We start from the raw sequence: 17,776 nt of genomic DNA, 5'->3' as shown, positions 1-17,776 counted from the left end.
CGGCCAGCCCTGGCCACTCAGCCTGCGGCGGTCGCTGGGCTGGCTGCCCGTTCACAGGGCGAGGCGGGAGAGGTCACGGGGCGGCCTGGAGCCGTGCCGGGCCCCTCCCGTTCTCCTGAGCACCCCCAGCCCCGCCCGGCTGGCGCACGAGTGGCCGAGGACCTGGGACCCTGCCCTGGACCCAGCCTCCCGTGCCATCGCCGGCAGTGTCCACGCACGCCCCACCTGCCTCCTCCGCGGGGAACCCTTGCGCGGTGCGCGCCCCATCCTGGCGGGAGCACCCCACTCCGAGGCCTGGGGACCCGCCCCCGCCTTGCTCCGACTGGCTCTCTGCCCGGTCGGCCTGGCCACACCCTCTGCCTCCCCGCACACGGTACCCGACAGGTGTCAATCTTTGTACTTTTTAACAATTAAAAAACTTTTTTTAAATTTATTTGAAAGTCAGAGTTACAGAGAAGGAGAGACAGAGAGAGGGGTCCTCCATCCACTGGCTCACTCCCCAGATGGCCGGAAAGGCCGGAGCTGAGCGGATCCAAAGCCAGGAGCTTCATTGGGGTCTCCCACGCAGGTGCAGGGGCCCACGGACTTGGGCCATCGTCCACTGCTTTCCCAGGCCACAGCAGAGAGCTGGATGGGAAGTGGAGCAGCCGGGACTCGAACCGGCGTCCATGAGCGGCAGGCGGCGGCTTTACCCAGTGCCGGCCCCCGGCTGTCAGTCTAAACACACACAAGTCTTCTCCCTTGGGCGCCGCTGCAGTGCAGACAGACTCGGGCAGGGCAGAAGTGGGAGCGCCGTCTCGGGTTTCCCGGAACCGACGCGGGCCGGAGCGAGCGGCCGCCCGCAGCCGCCAGCCTCGAGCTGTCCGTGGCGCTGCCTGTTCCGGACGTCGCTGCGTTCAGGCGTTCGCCGGAGACGGCCCGGGGCGGGCGGGGTCCTGGTTGGGGGGCCTGCCTGGATATTGGCGCAGGCGCAGTTCGCGCGGGAGCGCAGTCGCTGGTGTGGCGCGAGCGAGCGCGCGGCGGCGGCTGCAGGCATGGACGACGAGGAGGAGACCTACCGGCTGTGGAAGATCCGTAAGACCATTATGCAGGTGAGGCGCGGGGCGGGGGCGGCCGCCGAGCCCGGGGTCCCCCAGCGGCGTCCGTGCGGCCTGAGGGGGGCCGGCGTCGCGGAGCGCGGGGTCCGGGGCGGGGGTCGGGGTCGGGGGTCCGGCCGGGACGCGTTCACGGAGCGGGGCGCGGGATCGGGGGCGGGGTCGGCGGTCGGGGGTCGGCAGTGGCTGCGGGTCCCGGCCGGGGGTCGGATCCGGGTCCGGGGTCTGGCTGTGGGTTCGTGTCCCAGCCGGGTACGGGTTCGCGGAGAGGGGCGCGGGGTCCGGGGAGGGGGTCGGGGTCGGGGGTCCGGCCGGGGCGCGTTCACGGAGCGGGGCGCGGGATCGGGGGCGGGGTCGGCGGTCGGGGGTCGGCAGTGGCTGCGGGTCCCGGCCGGGGGTCGGGGTCGGCCGGCAGTGGGTGCGGGGTCCAGGGCGGGGGTCGGAGGTCTGGGGTCGGCAGTGGGTGCGGGGTCCTGGCCGGGGCGCGTTCACGGAGGCGGGCGTGGGGTCCAGGGCCGGGGGTGGGGGTCTGGCTGTGGGTTCGTGTCCCGGCCGGGTACGGGTTCGCGGAGAGGGGCGCGGGGTCCAGGGTCGGGGTCGGGGTCCAAGGCGCGCCGCGGCGGGACCGCACAGGCCTGGGTCGGTGGTCGGCGGTTGGGGGTCGGGGGTCGGCAGTGGGTGCGGGTCCCGGCCGGGTACGGATTCGCGGAGAGGGGTGCGGGGTCCAGGGCCGGGGATCGGATCCGGGTCGGGGGTCTGGCTGTGGGTTCGTGTCCCGGCCGGGTACGGGTTCACGGAGGCGGGCGCGGGGTCCAGGGTCGGGGTCGGCCGGCAGTGGCGCGGGGTCCAGGGCGCGCCGCGGCGGGCCCCACGGGCCAGGGTCGGGGGTGGGGGTCCGGCAGTGGGCGCAGGTCCCGCCCGGGGCGCGTTCACGGAGGCGGGCGCGGGTCCAGGGTGGGGGTCGGGGTCGGAGGTAGGGGGTCGGCTGGCAGTGGGTGCGGGGTCCAGGGCCGGGGTCGGGGTCGGCCGGCAATGGGTGTGGGTCCCGGCCGGGGACGGGTTCACGGAGAGGGGCGCGGGGTCCAGGGTCGGGGTCAGCGTTGGGCCGGCAGTGGGTGCAGGTGCCGGCCAGGGCGCGTTCACGGAGGCGGGCGGGGATCGGGGGGTCAGAAGTCGGGGGTCGGCTGGCAGTGGGTGTGGGGCCGCAGGGGCCAGGGTCGGGGTCCGGCAGTGGGTGCAGGTGCCGGCCGGGACGCGTTCACGGAGCGGGGCGCGCCCTGCAGGCGCCGGCTGCACGCTCGAGGGTCGCATCCCGGGTGTCGGGAGGCGGGGGTTGGACGCGGCTGGGACGCATGCGTAGCCGGGGCCCATCGTTCTGGGGCTGGCCTTAGTGGAGTCTGGGTGAGTGGGCGGCCCCTCCTCGAGCCCCGTCTTTTCTTCCCCAGGGACCCCAGCTCTCCTACCCTGCCGCCCTGGCTACTCCGTGCCGGGAGGGCCGGGTGCGCTGGGCCAGGCCCTGGGGTCAGCTGTGCAGGGCTGGGTGGGACCCCGCGTGTGCCCCGGGGTCAGCTGTGCAGGGCTGTGTGGGGCCCCGCGTGTGCCCTGGGGTCCCCTGTGCAGGGCTGTGTGGGGCCCCGCGTGTGCCCCGGGGTCCCCTGTGCAGGGCTGTGTGGGGCCCCGCGTGTGCCCCGGGGTCCCCTGTGCAGGGCTGTGTGGGGCCCCGCGTGTGCTCCGGGGTCCCCTGTGCAGGGCTGGGCTGGACCCCGCGTGTGCCCTGGGGTCCCCTGTGCAGGGCTGGGCAGGGCCCCGTGTGTGCCCTGGGGTCAGCTGTGCAGGGCTGGGCTGGACCCTGTGTGTGCCCCGGGGTCACCTTTGCAGGGCTGTGTGCGGCCCTGTGTGTGCCCAGGGGTCCCCTGTGCAGGGCTGTGTGGGGCCCCGCGTGTGCCCCGGGGTCAGCTGTGCAGGGCTGTGTGGGGCCCAGCGTGTGCCCTGGGGTCCCCTGTGCAGGGCTGTGTGGGGCCCCGCGTGTGCCCAGGGGTCCCCTGTGCAGGGCTGTGTGGGGCCCCGCGTGTGCCCCGGGGTCCCCTGTGCAGGGCTGTGTGGGGCCCCGCGTGTGCCCCGGGGTCCCCTGTGCAGGGCTGTGTGGGGCCCCGCGTGTGCCCCGGGGTCCCCTGTGCAGGGCTGTGTGGGGCCCCGCGTGTGCCCCGGGGTCACCTTTGCAGGGCTGGGCGGGGCCCCGCGTGTGCCCCGGGGTCCCCTGTGCAGGGCTGGGCTGGACCCCGCGTGTGCCCCGGGGTCACCTGTGCAGGGCTGGGTGGGACCCCGCGTGTGCCCAGGGGTCCCCTGTGCAGGGCTGTGTGGGGCCCCGCGTGTGCCCCGGGGTCCCCTGTGCAGGGCTGTGTGGGGCCCCGCGTGTGCCCCGGGGTCCCCTGTGCAGGGCTGTGTGGGGCCCCGCGTGTGCCCCGGGGTCCCCTGTGCAGGGCTGTGTGGGGCCCCGCGTGTGCCCCGGGGTCCCCTGTGCAGGGCTGTGTGCGGCCCCGCGTGTGCCCTGGGGTCACCGTCCGGTTCTCCCCACAGCTGTGCCACGACCGTGGCTACCTGGTGACGCAGGACGAGCTGGACCAGACCCTGGAGGAGTTCAAGGCGCAGTTCGGGGACAAGCCCAGCGAGGGGCGGCCGCGGCGCACGGACCTGACCGTGCTGGTGGCCCACAACGACGACCCCACCGACCAGATGTTCGTCTTCTTCCCTGGTGAGGCCCAGCCCTCTGCCCGCGGTGGGCGTGGCCCCGGTGCCCGCCCCCTGCCCCGCCCACCCGGTGCCCTGGCTCCGCCCCGCCCACCTGTCTGCTTCCCCAATGGCTGTGGCGGCGGCGGGCCCAGGCTGGAGCTCCTTCCGCGTCTCCCTCCCGCAGGGGTGCAGGGCCCGGGCGCGGCGCCTCGTGCTGCCTCCCGCGCCCACTGGTGGGCGCTGGGCCGGGACTGGCGCCCGTGTGGGTGCTGGTGCTGGGGCACGTGGTCCCCGGAGCGCACGGGGTCGGTCCGGCTCCCCTTGCTGGCGTCTGGGCGCGTCTGGAGGGGTGACGGAGCCGTGAGGAGCGCTGTGGGCCCCTCGGCAGAGCCCTGCGCTGGGGCTGTGGGGACCCCGCCCCGACCTTCAGCTGCCCCGGGGCGGCGGGCGGGGCGGGGCTCAGCGCTGTGTCCCGCAGAGGAGCCCAAGGTGGGGGGGCGGGGCTCAGCGCTGCATCCCGCAGAGGAGCCCAAGGTGGGGGCGGGCTCAGTGCTGTGTCCCCGCAGAGGAGCCCAAGGTGGGGGCGGGGGAGCCCTGCGTCCCGCAGAGGAGCCCAAGGTGGGGGCGGGGCTCAGCGCTGAGACCGCAGAGGACCCAAGGTGGGGGCGGGGGAGCCCTGCGTCCCGCAGAGGAGCCCAAGGTGGGGGCGGGGCTCAGTGCTGTGTCCCCGCAGAGGACCCAAGGTGGGGGCGGGGCTCAGCAGAGGACCCAAGGTGGGGGCGGGGCTCAGCAGAGGACCCAAGGTGGGGGGGCTCAGCGCCGTGTCCCCGCAGAGGAGCCGAAGGTGGGCATCAAGACCATCAAGGTGTACTGCCAGCGCATGCAGGAGGAGAACATCACGCGCGCCCTCATCGTGGTGCAGCAGGGCATGACGCCCTCGGCCAAGCAGGTGCCCCGCGTGTGCGTGTGCGCGTGCGCGTGTGTCCCCGCGTGTGTCCCCGCGTGCGCGCGTGTCCCCGTGTCCGTGTGTCCCCACGCGTGTCCCCGTGTGTGCGCGTGTCCCCGCTTGTGTCCCCGCGCGCGTCCCGGTGGCCTGGGCCGAGGCGGGGTGCGGGGCGGCCCTGAGCGCGGTCTCCCGCAGTCGCTGGTGGACATGGCCCCCAAGTACGTCCTGGAGCAGTTCCTGCAGCAGGAGCTGCTCATCAACATCACGGAGCACGAGGTAGGGGCGGGGCTGCGGGGCGGGGCGGGGCCAGCGGGGTGGGGTGGGGCGGGGCGGGACGGGGCTGCGGGGCGGGGCGGCGGGGCAGGGCCTGCGGGGCGGGGCCTGCGGGGCGGGCGGGGCTGCGGGGCTGCGGGGTGGGGCGGGGCGGCGGGGCGGGGCCTTCCTGTCCCCCGGCGGGGCCCTCCCAGCCCTGGTCACAGTGCGAGTCCCCTGTCTCCCCAGCTGGTCCCTGAGCACGTGGTCATGACCAAGGAGGAGGTGACGGAGCTGCTGGCTCGATAGTATCCTTCCGGGGGCTCCCCCTCCCGCCCCGGGCTCTCCTCCTCCCTCCCCTCTCCCCTCCCTCCTCCCCCCTCCCCCGGCTCCCCTCCCCCGGCTCCTCTCCTCCCCCCTCCCCGGCTCCCCCCCACCCCGCTCCCCTCCCCCCACCCCGCCGGCTTTCCTGAGCGCCCTGCAGCAAGCTAAGGGAGAACCAGCTGCCCCGGATCCAGGCCGGGGACCCGGTCGCGCGCTACTTCGGCATAAAGCGAGGACAGGTGAGCCTGGGGCAGGGGACCCTGCGAGGCCGCCCGGGGGGCCTGCGGTCCCCACGCCAGCCTGACCGCGGCCCCGCCCCTGCAGGTGGTCAAGATCATCCGGCCGAGCGAGACCGCGGGCAGGTACATCACCTACCGGCTGGTGCAGTAGCGGCCGCTGCAGGTGAGCGGGGCGGCCCACCTGCGCGGGGCGGGGCGGGGCGGGGGGCGGGCGGGCGGGGCGCTCACGGCCCTTCCTCTGCCCCACAGATGGAGGACCGACGCCCGGACGCCGCCTGTTCCCTCTGTGCAGTGGGCCCGGGCCCGGCCTGCTCGACTTGGGAGGGCCAGGACCCGCCCGCCCCGGCACCCCCCCGGGTGGACGCGGTGCTGTGAGCTCCGGGGGCGCCGTCGGGCGCGGCCGGGTCAGGGGTCGGGGTTCTGTGTGAATAAAACGTTCTCCCTGGAAGCCGAGGCTGGGTCTGTGGGGGCCCGGGGCAGCGCGGACCCGCTGGGGGTCAGTGTGGGGCGGCGCGGACCCGCTGGGGGGTCAGTGTGGGGCGGCGCGAACCCGCTGGGGGGTCAGTGTGGGGCGGCGCGGACCCGCTGGGGGTCAGTGTGGGGCGGCGCGGACCCGCTGGGGGGTCAGTGTGGGGCGGCGCGAACCCGCTGGGGGGTCAGTGTGGGGCGGCGCGGACCCGCTGGGGGGTCAGTGTGGGGCGGCGCGGACCCGCTGGGGGTCAGTGTGGGGCGGCGCGAACCCGCTGGGGGGTCAGTGTGGGGCGGCGCGGACCCGCTGGGGGTCAGTGTGGGGCGGCGCGGACCCGCTGGGGGTCAGTGTGGGGCGGCGCGGACCCGCTGGGGGTCAGTGTGGGGCGGCGCGGACCCGCTGGGGGTCAGTGTGGGGCAGCGCGGGGGCTGGCCCTCCCCCACCGCTGCAGGAGCAGTGCCGTCCCAGCCCCCGCCGCTCTGTGCGCGTCGCTGGGGCTCCCGCACGGTGCTGCCATGTGTGCGTCACGTGCGTCACGTGGTGGTCGTGCTCGGCCCCGCCCTGCCGCTCTGGGCTGCGCCCGGCTCACGCGGGGGCCCACGCAGTGCCCCCTCCCCCCCAGCGCTGGGGTGTGGGCGTGCGGCCGCGGTGCTGTCCAGGGCTGGTGCGGCGCCTCTGCGGGGCGGGTACCGGGACGGCCCACCCACGGGAGTCACCGGCAGGGGCTGAACCAGGGCTCCCTCGTGGGCCAGGCCCTGGAGCCGCCGCTGCCTCCCGGGGGCGCGTACCCGCCGCGGCTGTTGTGCGGCCAAGACAGGGCCTTCCAGGCCTGGGCCAGCGCTGCCGAGACGTGTGCGGGCTGTGGGCCAGCCCGGGGGTCGCGCTCTGGACGCAGCCATGTGCGGAAGCTGCCCGTGAACCCGGCTGTGCAGGCCGAGGCGGGCCCTCCCCAGCCCTCAGAGCCCTGACACACGGTGTGCGAGGCCCCCGCGGTCAGCCGCACGGGCGGGGGTGTCCAGACTGGCGGGGGGGGGGCTCAGTGAGCCGCGCGGGCTGGGGGGTTGTCCAGACTGGTGGGGAGGGCTCAGTGAGCCGCGCGGGCGGGGGGGTTGTCCAGACTGGCGGGGAGGGCTCAGTGAGCCGCGCGGGCAAGGGGGGGTGGTGTCCAGACTGGCGGGGAGGGCTCAGTGAGGGGACGGTGCCTGGGCAGCTTCCTTTGAACTTTATTATAAGTGAAATTCATGGCCGAGGCTGGGGGTCCCGGGCTCCTGTGCCTGAGCCCGCGGGCTGCCCCCCCCCCCGCACCCGCGGCCCATCGGCCCCAGGGAGGACGCGCTGGTGACCGGCGGGCGCTGGCCGCTCCCTGGGGAGCTCTGTCCACGGGGACTCCGCTGAGGGTGGGGCCGCCCCACTCCTGGGAGCCCCTCTGTCCAGGGGACGTCCCGCAGGCCCCGCCGAGAGCAGGGCACACTTCACTGTACGCGAGGAGGCGTGCGAGGCGCCGGGGCGGCGGCACGGGGGAGGCGGCGGCGGCGGCCAGCAGGGCCGGGGCCCACGCAGCACAGCGCAGAGGCCAGCGCGCTCCGGCCGGCTCAGACCGACTCCAGCCGCCTCCCCCAGGGCGCGTTGTTGGACTGGTTGCTGTTGCGCGCCGAGAGCCGCCCCGCCGGGCCGCCGCCCGCGTCCTCCCCGGCCCCCAGCTGCTCCTCACTGCCGCTGAGGGGGGCCCCGTCCTGCCCGTCGGGGAGGCCGAGGCCATGCAGGGCGCTGGCGTCCGATGAGGACAGGGGGTCGGAGGCCTCCTCCAGCTCCGAGTCGGAGTCGTTGGACGCAGGCCGGGATTCTGGAGGGAGGGAGCGCGTCAGGGTGGGGGCCCACGGGCTTGGGGGCCGGGGGTCAGGGGTCAGGGCACCGCGCCGCAGCGGGGCGTGGAGGAAGCCCTGGAGGGCCCCACTCACCCGCGTCCCCGTCCTCGGCCGCTTCTGCCTCCGGGTACGGGGCCGGCTGGCTGGGCGTGACGTCCTGCTGAGGGAGGACATGGTTCTTACAGACCAGCACAGTGCCAGGAGCAGCCCTGCGGAGCCGCTGGCCCGAGGTCATGGCCGGGCCTTGACCCCTCGGGCTGCACCTCTGGACCGGGCAGGGCAGGCGGGGAGCCAGGCCGCGACGGGAAGCCCCAGCCAGCTCCTGGCCCGGGACCCCGGTGCACGCCCTCACCTGAGCCCCTGGCGCCCCCTCGGGCTCCTCCTCGAAGACCAGGCCGTAGTGGACGATGAGGGTCTCGACCACGCGGGCCTGGTGGGGGTAGTCCACCAGGGAGGAGAGCGACACGGTGGCCGCCGTGGGCCTCGGCCGAAGCAGCGTCGGCCCGAACACGATGGCCAGGTTCCCTGGCGTCATCTTGTTGTCCTGTTCCACCATCACCACCCTACGGAGGCGGCCAGAGCGAGCTGGGGCGGAGTGGGCTGGGAGGGGCGGGGCGGGGTGGGCTGGGAGGGGCGGGGCGGGGGGAGTGGGCTGGGAGGGGCGGGGCGGGGGGAGTGGGCTGGGAGGGGCGGGGCGGAGTGGGCTGGGAGGGGCGGGCGTGAGCACGCTGGGCGGGGGGCGGCGGTGGTGGTGGTGGTGGTGGTGGTGGTGGTGGGCGGGGCATGAATGAGCTGGGAGGGGGCTGGGGGTGAGTGGGCTGGCCAGGTGTAAGCTGGGGGGTGGGCGGGGCATGAGCAGGCTGGGTGGGTGGTGGTGGTGGTGGGCGGGGCATGAATGAGCTGGGAGGGGGCTGGGGGTGAGCGGGCAGGCGGGGCGTAAGCTGGGAGGGCGTGAGCGGGCTGGGCGGGGCGTGGGCGGGGCGTGCTCCCCCAGGCTCCGCCTGCCCGCAGTCCGCCGCGCGCTCACCTCCGCAGGTGCCGCAGCAGGTACTGCAGCGAGGCCCGGTTCTCGGGCGGCAGGTCCCGCAGGAGCTCCCGCAGCCGGCCTGCCATGGCCACGGCCGCCGCCTGGCCCTCGGCCCCGTCCTGCCGGCCTCGGGCGGCCGCCTTGGCCTCCGCGTCTGCCTTGGCGCTCTCTTTGGCCAGCCCCACGAGCTCGTGGTAGAGGCGGAAGGAGATGAGGGGCTCGGGCAGCTGCGAGGACAGGCGAGGCCAGGGTGAGGTCGAGGCCAGGGTGAGGCCCCGGCCGGGCGCCCCCGCGTGCCAGCCGCAGCCCCGTGTCCCTCACCTGGCGCAGGTAGAGTTTGAGGACGTTGCTGATGTCGTGAGGCGAAGCCTGCGACAGCTCCACCAGCTCCTTGCCGTTCTCGAAGGCCTGGCACAGCTTCTCCACGCGCGTCTTCACCCCGTTGACGCGGTAGATGCCCTGGGAGGGCGCGGGTCAGGCCCCGCATGGCACCGCCCCGCGCTGCCCCGCCCCTGCCTCACTTGGTGCCCCGCCCTGCCCCACGCCCCTCCCCGGCTCACTTGGTGCCCCACCCTCCCGCTCACCGCGCTGCCCCACGCCACCCCGCCTCATTTGGTGCACCCCGCCCCTCACTTGGTGCCCCCACGCTGCCCCACACCGCCCCTGCCTCACTTGGTGCGCCCCGCCTCGCCCTGCCCCACGCCGCCCCGCCTCATTTGGTGCGCCCCACGCTGCCCCGCCCCTCCTCGCTTGGTGCCCCGCCCCTCCTCACTTGGTGCCCCGCCCTCCTCACCTTGGTGCGCAGCGCGCGCCGCTCGATCTCGCAGATGCACTTGGTGAGGACGAAGGGCACGCCGTCGGGGGCGCCGCGCGCCGCCGGCCCGAAGTCCTGGCCGAAGAGCTGCAGGCGGCCCTGGAGCTTCTTGTGGCCGCACTGGATGGCCAGGGTCTCCAGGCACTTCTTGTGGCAGGCCAGGCAGCACTGGGGGCGGCAGGCGTGAGCCCCGCCCGCCCCGGGCGCGCACTCACCCCCCCCCCCCCCGCCCGCCCCGGGCCCCGGGCCCCTCACCTCCTCGCACTCGGCGCCCTGGAAGTACACGTAGCTGTTGCACTCGCGACATTTGGCGGGCGAGCGGAGCTTGCGCAGTCGGTGCGTGCGGGCCGCCTTGGACAGCCCCACGTTGCGGAAGGGCCCGCTGGGCACGGCCACCGGCAGCTCGGGGGCCACGCCGTTGAGGTCAGCTGGGAGCGGGACAGGTGGCCGGCGTCACAGGGCGGCCACACGCCGCGGGCCTCGCCCACCCCCGCCGCCCGCGGGCGGCCGCCTCACCCTGCTCGAAGGCCGCCTCCTGGTCCACCAGCTCCTCGCTGGAGGACATGGTGCCCGAGGACGACGTCCGCGTCAGCTCCGGGTCCCCTGAGCAAGAGGCGCCGTCAGCCACGGGCGCCAGGGGTCCCCGCCCACCCTGCACCCCGCCCGGCGGCCCCGCACCTGCGCCAGGGCCGCACTCCAAAATGCTCTCGGCGACCGAGGTGGGCCAGGACTTGTGCACCTGGTGGCCCCGCACACCTGCGGAGGGAGGGGCTTGGAGGAAGGGCCGAGCGGGGCGCGCGCGCATGGGGGGGGGTAGGCCAGCACCACCCCTGCGCGCCTGGGGCTCACCTCTGTGCTCCTTGGCACGTGACCCCTCGCTGGGCCCAGCTTCCTCCGGGGAGCTGCCCGCGGCCTCGGCCCCCGCCGAATCCCCCGTGCCGAGGCTGCCCTTCCCGGCGGGTGTGACCGGAGACCTGGGGAGGGCGGGGATGGATGGGCGCGGGTGTAGGCGCCGAGGCCGGGCAGGGGGCAGGGTGCGGGCGGGCAGGGGGGCGGGCTGGGGGCGGCGCCCTACCAGGCGTGGGCCGGGACGTGCGGCTCGAAGTCGTAGCGCACCTCGGGCTCCTCGCCGCGCTGCAGCCCGCGCACGTGCGAGGCGTACTGCTGACCGGGGTCGTATAGCTTGCTGCTCTCACACAGCATTTGGAAGTGCACGGGCAGCGGTGCCGTCTGCATGTGCATGGTCTGGTAGAAGGAGATGGTGGCCTGCGGGCGGGCCGGGGCGGGGCCGGCGTGAGGAGGCGGGGCCGCGGCGCGGGGGCGGGGCCCGCCGCCCGCCACCCATCGCCCGCCGCCCACCGCGCCGCGCACCGACTTGATGGTCTGGTCGCTCTGCCGGATGAGTTCCTGCAGCTGGCGCAGGGCCGTCACCTTCGTGTCCTCCAACTCCTGCTTCTGCGTCTTCGCGTCCGCCACGCACGTGCGGTACGTGGCCATGGCTTCCTCCGCCTGGGGAGCGGGCGCGCGGGGCTCAGCGCTCACCCGGCCCGGCCCCGGGGCAGCCGTGCCCGAGCGCTGGGGCCGCCCCGCGCCCCCCGCTCACCTTGTTCTTGGCCTCCTCCTCCAGCCGCCGCCGCTTGTCCAGGGCCTTGGAGGCCGTGCCGCCCACCCCGGCCGCGGCGCCCGCCTGGTCCTCCTCGGCCTTGGCCACCAGGAGGCGGGCCTTGTCGTGGTCCTCGCAGCGCTGGACGTAGCTCTGCTTGGCCTTGCGCAGGTTGGACTCCGCCTCTTGCTGGGGGCGTGGGAGCGAGGAGACCTAGCTGCAGCTGCGGGGCGGGGTCCTGCGCCCCCTCCCCCGTCCCGGGTGGGAACAGAGGCCGGCAGGCTCCGGGGATGCCCGCCGCACTGTGCCCACTTCCCTGCCCACGGCCCGCACCCGCAGCTTCAGAGGCCCGGGCGCCCGGGTGGCGGCTGGAGGAGAGGCCTGAGGGTGCGTGTGGAGTAACGACTCCATCACCAGCCGGCGCCGCGCTGTGCAGACCTGCGGCCGGGCGCACAGGGAAGCGGGGCTGGACGCGGGGTCCCGCCGCCCTCGGACCCGGACCCGTGCCCGTCACAGCGGGGCCCCCAAGGAGCGCTCGCCTCTGAAATGGGGCCGGGGGCCGTGCGCCCCAGGTTCCCCGCAGCCGAGGGGGCGTCGTGCGCGGGCGCGGAGGCCGTACCAGCTTCCTCTGCGCGCGGTGCCAGCTCTCCTTGATCTCCTTCCTGCGTTTCTCGTGTTCCAGCCGCCGCAGGCTCAGGGGCTGCGGAGCGAGGCGGGGTCAGCGTGGACTGGCACCCGCGGTCAGTAGGGACAGACGCCGGCCCCCACCCCCCACCCCCGGGGCTCCGCCCACCTGCATGAACGTCTGTGCCTGCAGCGTGCCCGCCGCCTGCACCAGGCCGTGGCCGAACTCCAGGTCCTGCTCCAGCGCCAGCGAGTAGATGGACAGGAGGGGCATGTGGGGCTGCGATGGGTGGGCGGGCAGGCGGGTCACGGGGCTGCGGGGGCCCTGCTCCCGCCGCGAGCCCCCTCCCGCACCAGCGGCTGCTCCCACCGTGAGCCCCCTCCCGGCAGGCCCCCACCTGCACCACCGTCTGCCCCCTCCCGGCAGGCCCCCACCTGCACCACCGTCTGCTTGCAGCTCTGCGCCATCTTCTGCAGGCCTTTGCCGAACTCCATCTCTGCGGGGGGCGGGGCGTGAGTGGGGGCGGGGTCTGGCCTCCCGCCCCTCCCCCCGGGCCCAGCGCTCACCCAGCGTGGTGCGCCTCTCCAGGTAGCCGACCAGGTCCTTCATGTACTTGGCCATGTGCTTGGCGTACTGCAGGGCCGCGTCCACGCCGCCCTCGAAGCGCTGCAGCAGCAGGTCCACCTCCTCGGGGGCCAGGCCGCCTGCGCCGGGCGGGGCCGGTCAGCCCGGTCGCCGCCCCCAGCCCCGCCCGCCCCCGCAGGACGAGACTCACCCGCCTCACAGTCCTCGGAGCCGGCCTGGGCCCCCTCGCCCCCCTGGCCGTAGAGGTTCTCCATGGACTGCGTGCGGGAGGGAGGCACAGGTCAGACAGCCCCGCCCCTGGCCCCCAGGGCCTGCGAGGACCCCCCCCCCCGCGCGCGCCCTGCCGTGCCCCGCCCACCGCTCACCTGGCTGGGGTCCCCGGGGGGCACTGCCAGGAGGGTGCTGCTGTCCACTTCGCCCATGAGGAACTCGGACACACTGCAAGGCGGGGGGTCAGCGGCAGGGGGTCAGCGGCAGGGGGTCAGCAGCAGGGGCACGCGCGCGCCCGCCCCGCAGGCCCCGCCCTCACGTGCTGCTGAAAGCCACGGCCAGGGTCTCCAGTGCCTTCTCGAACTCCTGCTTGTCCGATTCATGGGTGCTCTCGTAGTGGAAGGCTGGGGGCAGAGGGAGGGCCGGCCGTGGGGTCCGCCCGGGGCAGGGACGGGAGCAGCCCTGCCCGGCCGGCTCCCCCAGCCCGTCCTGCCCGCTGACCTTTGACCCTGGCGATGAGGGTGCCGGCGGCCGTGAGCGTCTCCACCGTGTTCAGCAGGGGGTACTTGGAGATGACCTGGCGCATCACTCGCAGGGCCTCGCCCAGGCACTCGTGGGCCAGCGGCCGCCGGGCCTCCAGCAGGTCTGCAGGGCAGAGCCGCGGCCACGGAAGGAGTCAGGGGAGAGAGGGAGGGCGTGGCCAGGCGGCAGGTCGGGGCCTCGGCCTGTGGGCGGAGCGGGGCACGCGCCACCGCCCGGCCCCCACGCCCTCTGACCCCGGGCTGAGGACCCTGCCCAGGGCCACCCCACTGCACACTGCTCACCCCAGGCCCCGCCCAGAGCTCGTGGGGAGGGGGCAGTGTCCCGTGGCACAGCATCTGAGTTCGAAACCTGACCCCCCCCCCTTGGGGCCAGCGCTGTGGCGCAGCGGGTTAAAGCCCTGGCCTGAAGCGCTGGCATCCCCTATGGGCGCCGGTTCGAGTCCCGGCTGCTCCTCCTCCAATCCAGCTCCCTGCTGTGGCCTGGGAAAGCAGTAGAGGATGGCCCAAGTCCTCGGGCCCCTGCACCCGCGTGGGAGACCTGTAAGAAGCTCCTGGCTCCGGACCAGCCCAGCTCCTACCATCTGGGGAGTGAACCAGCGGATAGAAGACCTCTCTCTCTCTCTGTCTCTGCCTCTCTCTGTAACTCTTTCAAATAAACAAAATAAATCTTAAAAAAAAAAAAATCCCAGAGGCAGCAGTGGCGGGTTAAAGCCCCAGCCTGCAGCGCCGGCACCCATCTGGGCACGGGTTCGAGTCCCGGCTGCTCCTCTTCTGACCCAGCTCCCTGCTGTGGCCCAGGTGCTTGGGGGCCTGCACCTGCGTGGGAGACCCAGAAGCAGCTCCTGGCTCCTGGCTTCAGATCCGCACAGCTCCGCCACTGCAGACATTTGGGGAGCGGGTCAGGGGATGGGGCCCCCTCTCTCTGTAACTCTTTCAAATAAATAAAAATGTTTAAAAAAAGAGAGAGAAAGAGAGAGAAGAGCTAGGGTCCCTGCCAGCCAGGTGCCAGCCAGGTGACCCGGATGGAGGCCCCTGCCAGCCCGGTGCCCTGGGTGTTGGCAGGTATTTGGGAGGTGACCCCTCAAATGGAGCAGGCAGCACCGGGGACCACAGCATCAGAGTGCTGGGGGTCGTCCTCCCCCTCCCGCCCCCCCCAGCCTCCCGCTAACTTGAACCCTGGCTCCAGCACCCAGGCCCCTGCCCCGACCCCCCCCCCCCCCGGTGCCGGACACCACCGGCCCCCAGTGCCTGCCGCCCAGGGAGCCAAGCGCACGCGGGACGCCTGGCACTGCAGGGCTGAGAGCCACGTGCCCGGGGCTGGGGGGCGGACCCCGCACCCCCTCACCTCGGGCTGCGCCGGGCGGCCCGGGCCCTCGTCCAGCAGCGTCCCACAGAGACACATGGCCCAGGACTGAGCGTGCGGGCGCGCAGGATACGGAGATGGGGCTGATGGGGGGGGGGGGGTCCCTGGCGGCTGCTGCCCACCAAACTGGCTCCGGCCGGTCCGGAGGCCCCGCCCCGCCGAGAGACCCCGCCCCGGCCGGAATCCCGTTGGCTGCAGCCAGCCGGGGTCCTTGGGTCCCCCGAAGCAGCTTAGAAGATGGGCGCCAAGGCACCGCCTGATTCGAAGGTGCGGCGGGGGCGGGGCTCAGGACGTGCAGGTAAGGGACCTGCAGGGAGGCCCCCTGGACACCCCATCACCTGCGCGGGCGCCCCCTCCTGGGCAGACTGCGCCTGGCGCCTCCCTGGAGAGGCACCAGAGGTCCGGTCTCGCAGGTGCAGCGCCGCCGGGACCCCCGCCCCGCCTGGCTCCTCCAGGGCCCGCCCCTGCTCGGCCCCACAGGACCGGGCCCTCCAAGGAAGCGCCAGGATCGGAAAGGAACCAAGATTAGGCGGCTTCCCCAGGAAGGCGGCCCCCACCCCGGGCCCAGATAACGCAGGGCTCCCTGCCTCCCCCACCGTCAGCGCCCCGAGGCGCATCCTGGCCCCGCCCTTGCTGCCCGCTGGCCTAGGGGGCTCGGTGTCAGCAGAGGTGGGGGGGGCGTGACGGCCCTGGCACCGCGGTTTCCGGGGACAGCCGGCGCGGGAAGCCTGCTGTGCGGGGAGGGCCGTGCCTGCCCTCGAGGTGCCCGCCCGCTGCCAGGGACAAACAGGAAGCCGATCAAAATAACTCGACAGGAAGCCGGGCTGTCAGCCGCGCGTGCAGGCCAAGAGGGAACTGCGCGGCCGACCCAGGCCGCCGACCACAGCGCCGCCCGCCCCCCAGCTCCCGGGGCTCTCACTCGCCCTACCCCTCCCCTAACACCTGCCGTGGCTCCCTGGACCCCCGTGCCCGGCCCTCCAGGCCTCCATGCCCGCGCACCTGCTGCCCAACCGCGTCCACTCGTGCCTCCCTGTTTGCCCCGGCCACCTCCCCGCGGGCCCGGCTCTCACCGTCACGCAGGACACAGTCCTTGAGCTGCTCCAGGCCCTCGGCGAAGCGGGCCACCTCGGCCAGCAGCAGGGAGATGTCCTCGCTGGCCTCGGGGCTGGGCCCCTCCGGGGGCGGCTCCCCGGGGCTGGCGGCACCCAGGGGGCTGCGGTGGCTGCGGCCCAGTGTCCAGGAGGTGGCCCCGGGCAGCGGGAAGCCGGCCGCGCTGGCATGGCGGCTCAGGCTGGTGGGCCGCTTCAGCGTGCCCGTGGCCTTGGCGCTGGCGGCTGCGGCCGGCGGCTCCTGGATGGGTCCGGGGCCCGAGGCATCGGCCCCCTCCTTCCGGGGCAGCTCCTGGGAGGGGGAGGGGTGGGGGCTGGTCAAACAAGGGGGTGCTGCAGCCTGGACACTGCCTCAGTTTCTCCATCAGCAAAGTGGGGCTCTTGGGGTCAGAGGCCAGAGGTCATAGGGCTGAGATTTGGTAGCGAGCCCCCCCCACCTGTTACCCAACATCCTCTGTTACAGCTTTCACAAACAACATCCCTGCCGAAACCACAGCCGGGGCGGGGCCTGAGGGGGCTATGGGGTGGGGGCACCCCACTTCCTGGTGGGGGTGGGGAGGGCCGCTGCGCAGGACTTTTCCATAAAACACCTCCCGCTGGCCGTTGGTCCAGGGTCCTCCTGACCACCCGTCCCATGTCCACTCCAGGCCTCCTAGGCCGACGCCCCCAGACCCCAGCACCGCGCGGATCCCACCACCCCACGCTACCCCCCAAACCTCCAGCCCCAGCCACTTCGCCCCTTCCCGGGCCGGCAGAGGCCCCGCTCAGCAGAGCCGGAAGCCCAACTCCCCCCACCCTGGACCACTCCCCGCCCGCTCCGGCCCCTGGGATGGCGCCCCCACCCCCGCGTGCCCACCCTGCAGGCCCCTACCCTGAGCCTGACGCCAAGGTCCGGGTCCCTCTGCCGAGGCCCCTGCAATGCAGCCCTGCGAGGGCTGTAGCTGGCGTGGGCCCCCCGCCGGCCCAGCATGGTGCCCGGGGCGCCCCTGGCCCGCGCCCGCTCTGCGCGCCCCCGGGAGGCGCGACTCACCCCCGACGGCTGCGGGCTGGGGCTTCCCGCCCGGTTCTTTTTGGAGATGGAGGGGGTTTTCATGAGCTCTCGTTTCTTCCTGGAGAACATGGCGGGACCGGGCCCCCCGGCGCGAAGGGGTCGGCGGCGGGGGGGCGGGGGCGCTCCGCGCGGCGGCTGGGGAGCCGGCTGCCTGGGGACCACGTCGTGGAGGCCGCCCCCTCCCCAGCTGTCAGGCCCACGTGACGGGCCCGGCCCTCATTGGCGGGCCCTCCCCGGGCAGGAAAAGGCCTCGGAGCCGGCCGCAGACCCGGCCCCGCCCTCCGGCCTCAGCCTGCCGCTCTGCGGAGTGGGCGCGAGGGGGCCCCGCCCGCTGCGCTTCCGCTCCCGTTCCCGCTCCCGCTCGCCGCGGGCCTGCACGGGCGGCCGAGCGGACGCCGCCCCTCTCGGCGGCGCGCGCGCGGACTCGGGCTTCAGGCCCTCGCAGGTGCGCCCACTTGCCCCTCCGACGCGGGCCACCCCCGCCGCGGCCCCGCAGGGGAACAGGAGGCGCCCACCTGCGGGTGCGCGGACCCCAGCCGCCTCCTCCGCACTCTCCTTCCTCGCCCCGCACCCACTGACCTCAGCGGAGAAGGGCGGGGCCCCAAGACACAGGGCAGGGCCGCCCGGGCCCGCGGTGCCCAGCCTGTGCCGCCAGGCCCGGGGGCAGGCGCGTGCCCAGCCGAGCAGCGCCTGGCATTGCCGCCGGCGGCTCATGGCGCCCGGGCCGGGCTCTCCCAGCTCCTCCGGTGCCCGCCGCATTGCCGGGCGCTGACCTCACCCCACTCCGCACCCAAGCGCGCACAGGTGCCGCCACCAAGTACGGGCCCACGTGGGCACTCGGGGGCCCTCCGCGCAAGTGCTCACAGCTGGGGCGGGTCGGCCGCCTCGGGCGCGCACCTGGAGCCCACAGGTGCGCGTGGACACACAC

The 17,776-nt window shown here is 74.7% G+C and overlaps 2 protein-coding genes across 8 annotated transcripts; one reads left to right on the top strand and one right to left on the bottom strand.

Annotated features, from left to right (window-relative positions):
- Positions 1 to 987: 987 nt before the first annotated feature.
- On the top strand, positions 988 to 6,033 carry POLR2E (RNA polymerase II, I and III subunit E). Of its 3 annotated transcripts, none has more exons than XM_089315211.1 (9): positions 988 to 1,091; positions 3,672 to 3,846; positions 4,348 to 4,358; positions 4,669 to 4,773; positions 4,966 to 5,046; positions 5,272 to 5,330; positions 5,507 to 5,585; positions 5,671 to 5,748; positions 5,835 to 6,033. In XM_089315211.1, the coding sequence occupies exons 1-8, from the start codon at positions 1,035 to 1,037 to the stop codon at positions 5,734 to 5,736; spliced, it is 633 nt and encodes a 210-aa protein (XP_089171337.1). In that variant the 5' UTR covers positions 988 to 1,034; the 3' UTR covers positions 5,737 to 5,748; positions 5,835 to 6,033. The 3 variants fall into 3 exon arrangements, with proteins under 3 accessions (XP_089171337.1, XP_089171338.1, XP_069914563.1); XM_089315212.1 differs by lacking the exon at positions 4,348 to 4,358 and adding an exon at positions 4,303 to 4,313; XM_070058462.2 differs by lacking the exon at positions 4,348 to 4,358 and having other exon boundaries at positions 4,658 to 4,773.
- Positions 6,034 to 7,260: 1,227 nt separating this feature from the next.
- ARHGAP45 (Rho GTPase activating protein 45) lies at positions 7,261 to 17,332 on the bottom strand. 5 transcript variants are annotated; one of them, XM_070058445.2, is made up of 23 exons: positions 16,828 to 17,332; positions 15,759 to 16,089; positions 13,285 to 13,428; positions 13,103 to 13,187; positions 12,939 to 13,011; positions 12,764 to 12,830; positions 12,555 to 12,692; positions 12,423 to 12,484; positions 12,157 to 12,267; positions 11,983 to 12,063; positions 11,364 to 11,552; positions 11,132 to 11,269; positions 10,836 to 11,026; positions 10,610 to 10,734; positions 10,439 to 10,516; positions 10,277 to 10,363; positions 10,016 to 10,188; positions 9,740 to 9,928; positions 9,268 to 9,405; positions 8,947 to 9,173; positions 8,272 to 8,482; positions 8,013 to 8,079; positions 7,261 to 7,897 (listed from the first exon to the last, which is right to left on the bottom strand). In XM_070058445.2, the coding sequence occupies exons 1-23, from the start codon at positions 16,915 to 16,917 to the stop codon at positions 7,647 to 7,649; spliced, it is 3,246 nt and encodes a 1,081-aa protein (XP_069914546.2). In that variant the 5' UTR covers positions 16,918 to 17,332; the 3' UTR covers positions 7,261 to 7,646. The 5 variants fall into 5 exon arrangements, with proteins under 5 accessions (XP_069914546.2, XP_069914547.2, XP_069914543.2 ...); XM_070058446.2 differs by lacking the exon at positions 16,828 to 17,332 and adding an exon at positions 16,669 to 16,811 and having other exon boundaries at positions 10,836 to 11,005; XM_070058442.2 differs by lacking the exon at positions 16,828 to 17,332 and adding an exon at positions 16,669 to 16,810.
- Positions 17,333 to 17,776: the final 444 nt, after the last annotated feature.

This window comes from Oryctolagus cuniculus, chromosome 16 (genome assembly GCF_051225735.1).
Source record: "Oryctolagus cuniculus isolate XC-2025 breed Fujian yellow rabbit chromosome 16, ASM5122573v1, whole genome shotgun sequence".
In the NCBI taxonomy this organism is placed as follows: Eukaryota; Metazoa; Chordata; class Mammalia; order Lagomorpha; family Leporidae; genus Oryctolagus; species Oryctolagus cuniculus.
Note: the sequence above shows the minus strand (reverse complement) of the source record. Positions and strands in the feature narration are given on the sequence as shown.

Bases quoted from the DNA above. Each gene is read 5' to 3' on its own strand.
- POLR2E (XM_070058462.2), top strand. From the start codon at position 1,035: ATGGACGACGAGGAGGAGACCTACCGGCTGTGGAAGATCCGTAAGACC. The intron at 5,331-5,506 runs GTATCCTTCCGG...AGCGCCCTGCAG, and splicing joins ACGGAGCTGCTGGCTCGATA to CAAGCTAAGGGAGAACCAGC. The intron at 5,586-5,670 runs GTGAGCCTGGGG...CCGCCCCTGCAG, and splicing joins TCGGCATAAAGCGAGGACAG to GTGGTCAAGATCATCCGGCC.
- ARHGAP45 (XM_070058442.2), bottom strand. From the start codon at position 16,767: ATGCTGGGCCGGCGGGGGGCCCACGCCAGCTACAGCCCTCGCAGGGCT. The intron at 9,929-10,015 runs GTGAGGGGCCCG...TGCCGCCCCCAG, and splicing joins AGGGCGCCGAGTGCGAGGAG to TGCTGCCTGGCCTGCCACAA. The intron at 9,406-9,739 runs GTGAGGAGGGCG...GCGCCCTCCCAG, and splicing joins GGCGCGCGCTGCGCACCAAG to GGCATCTACCGCGTCAACGG.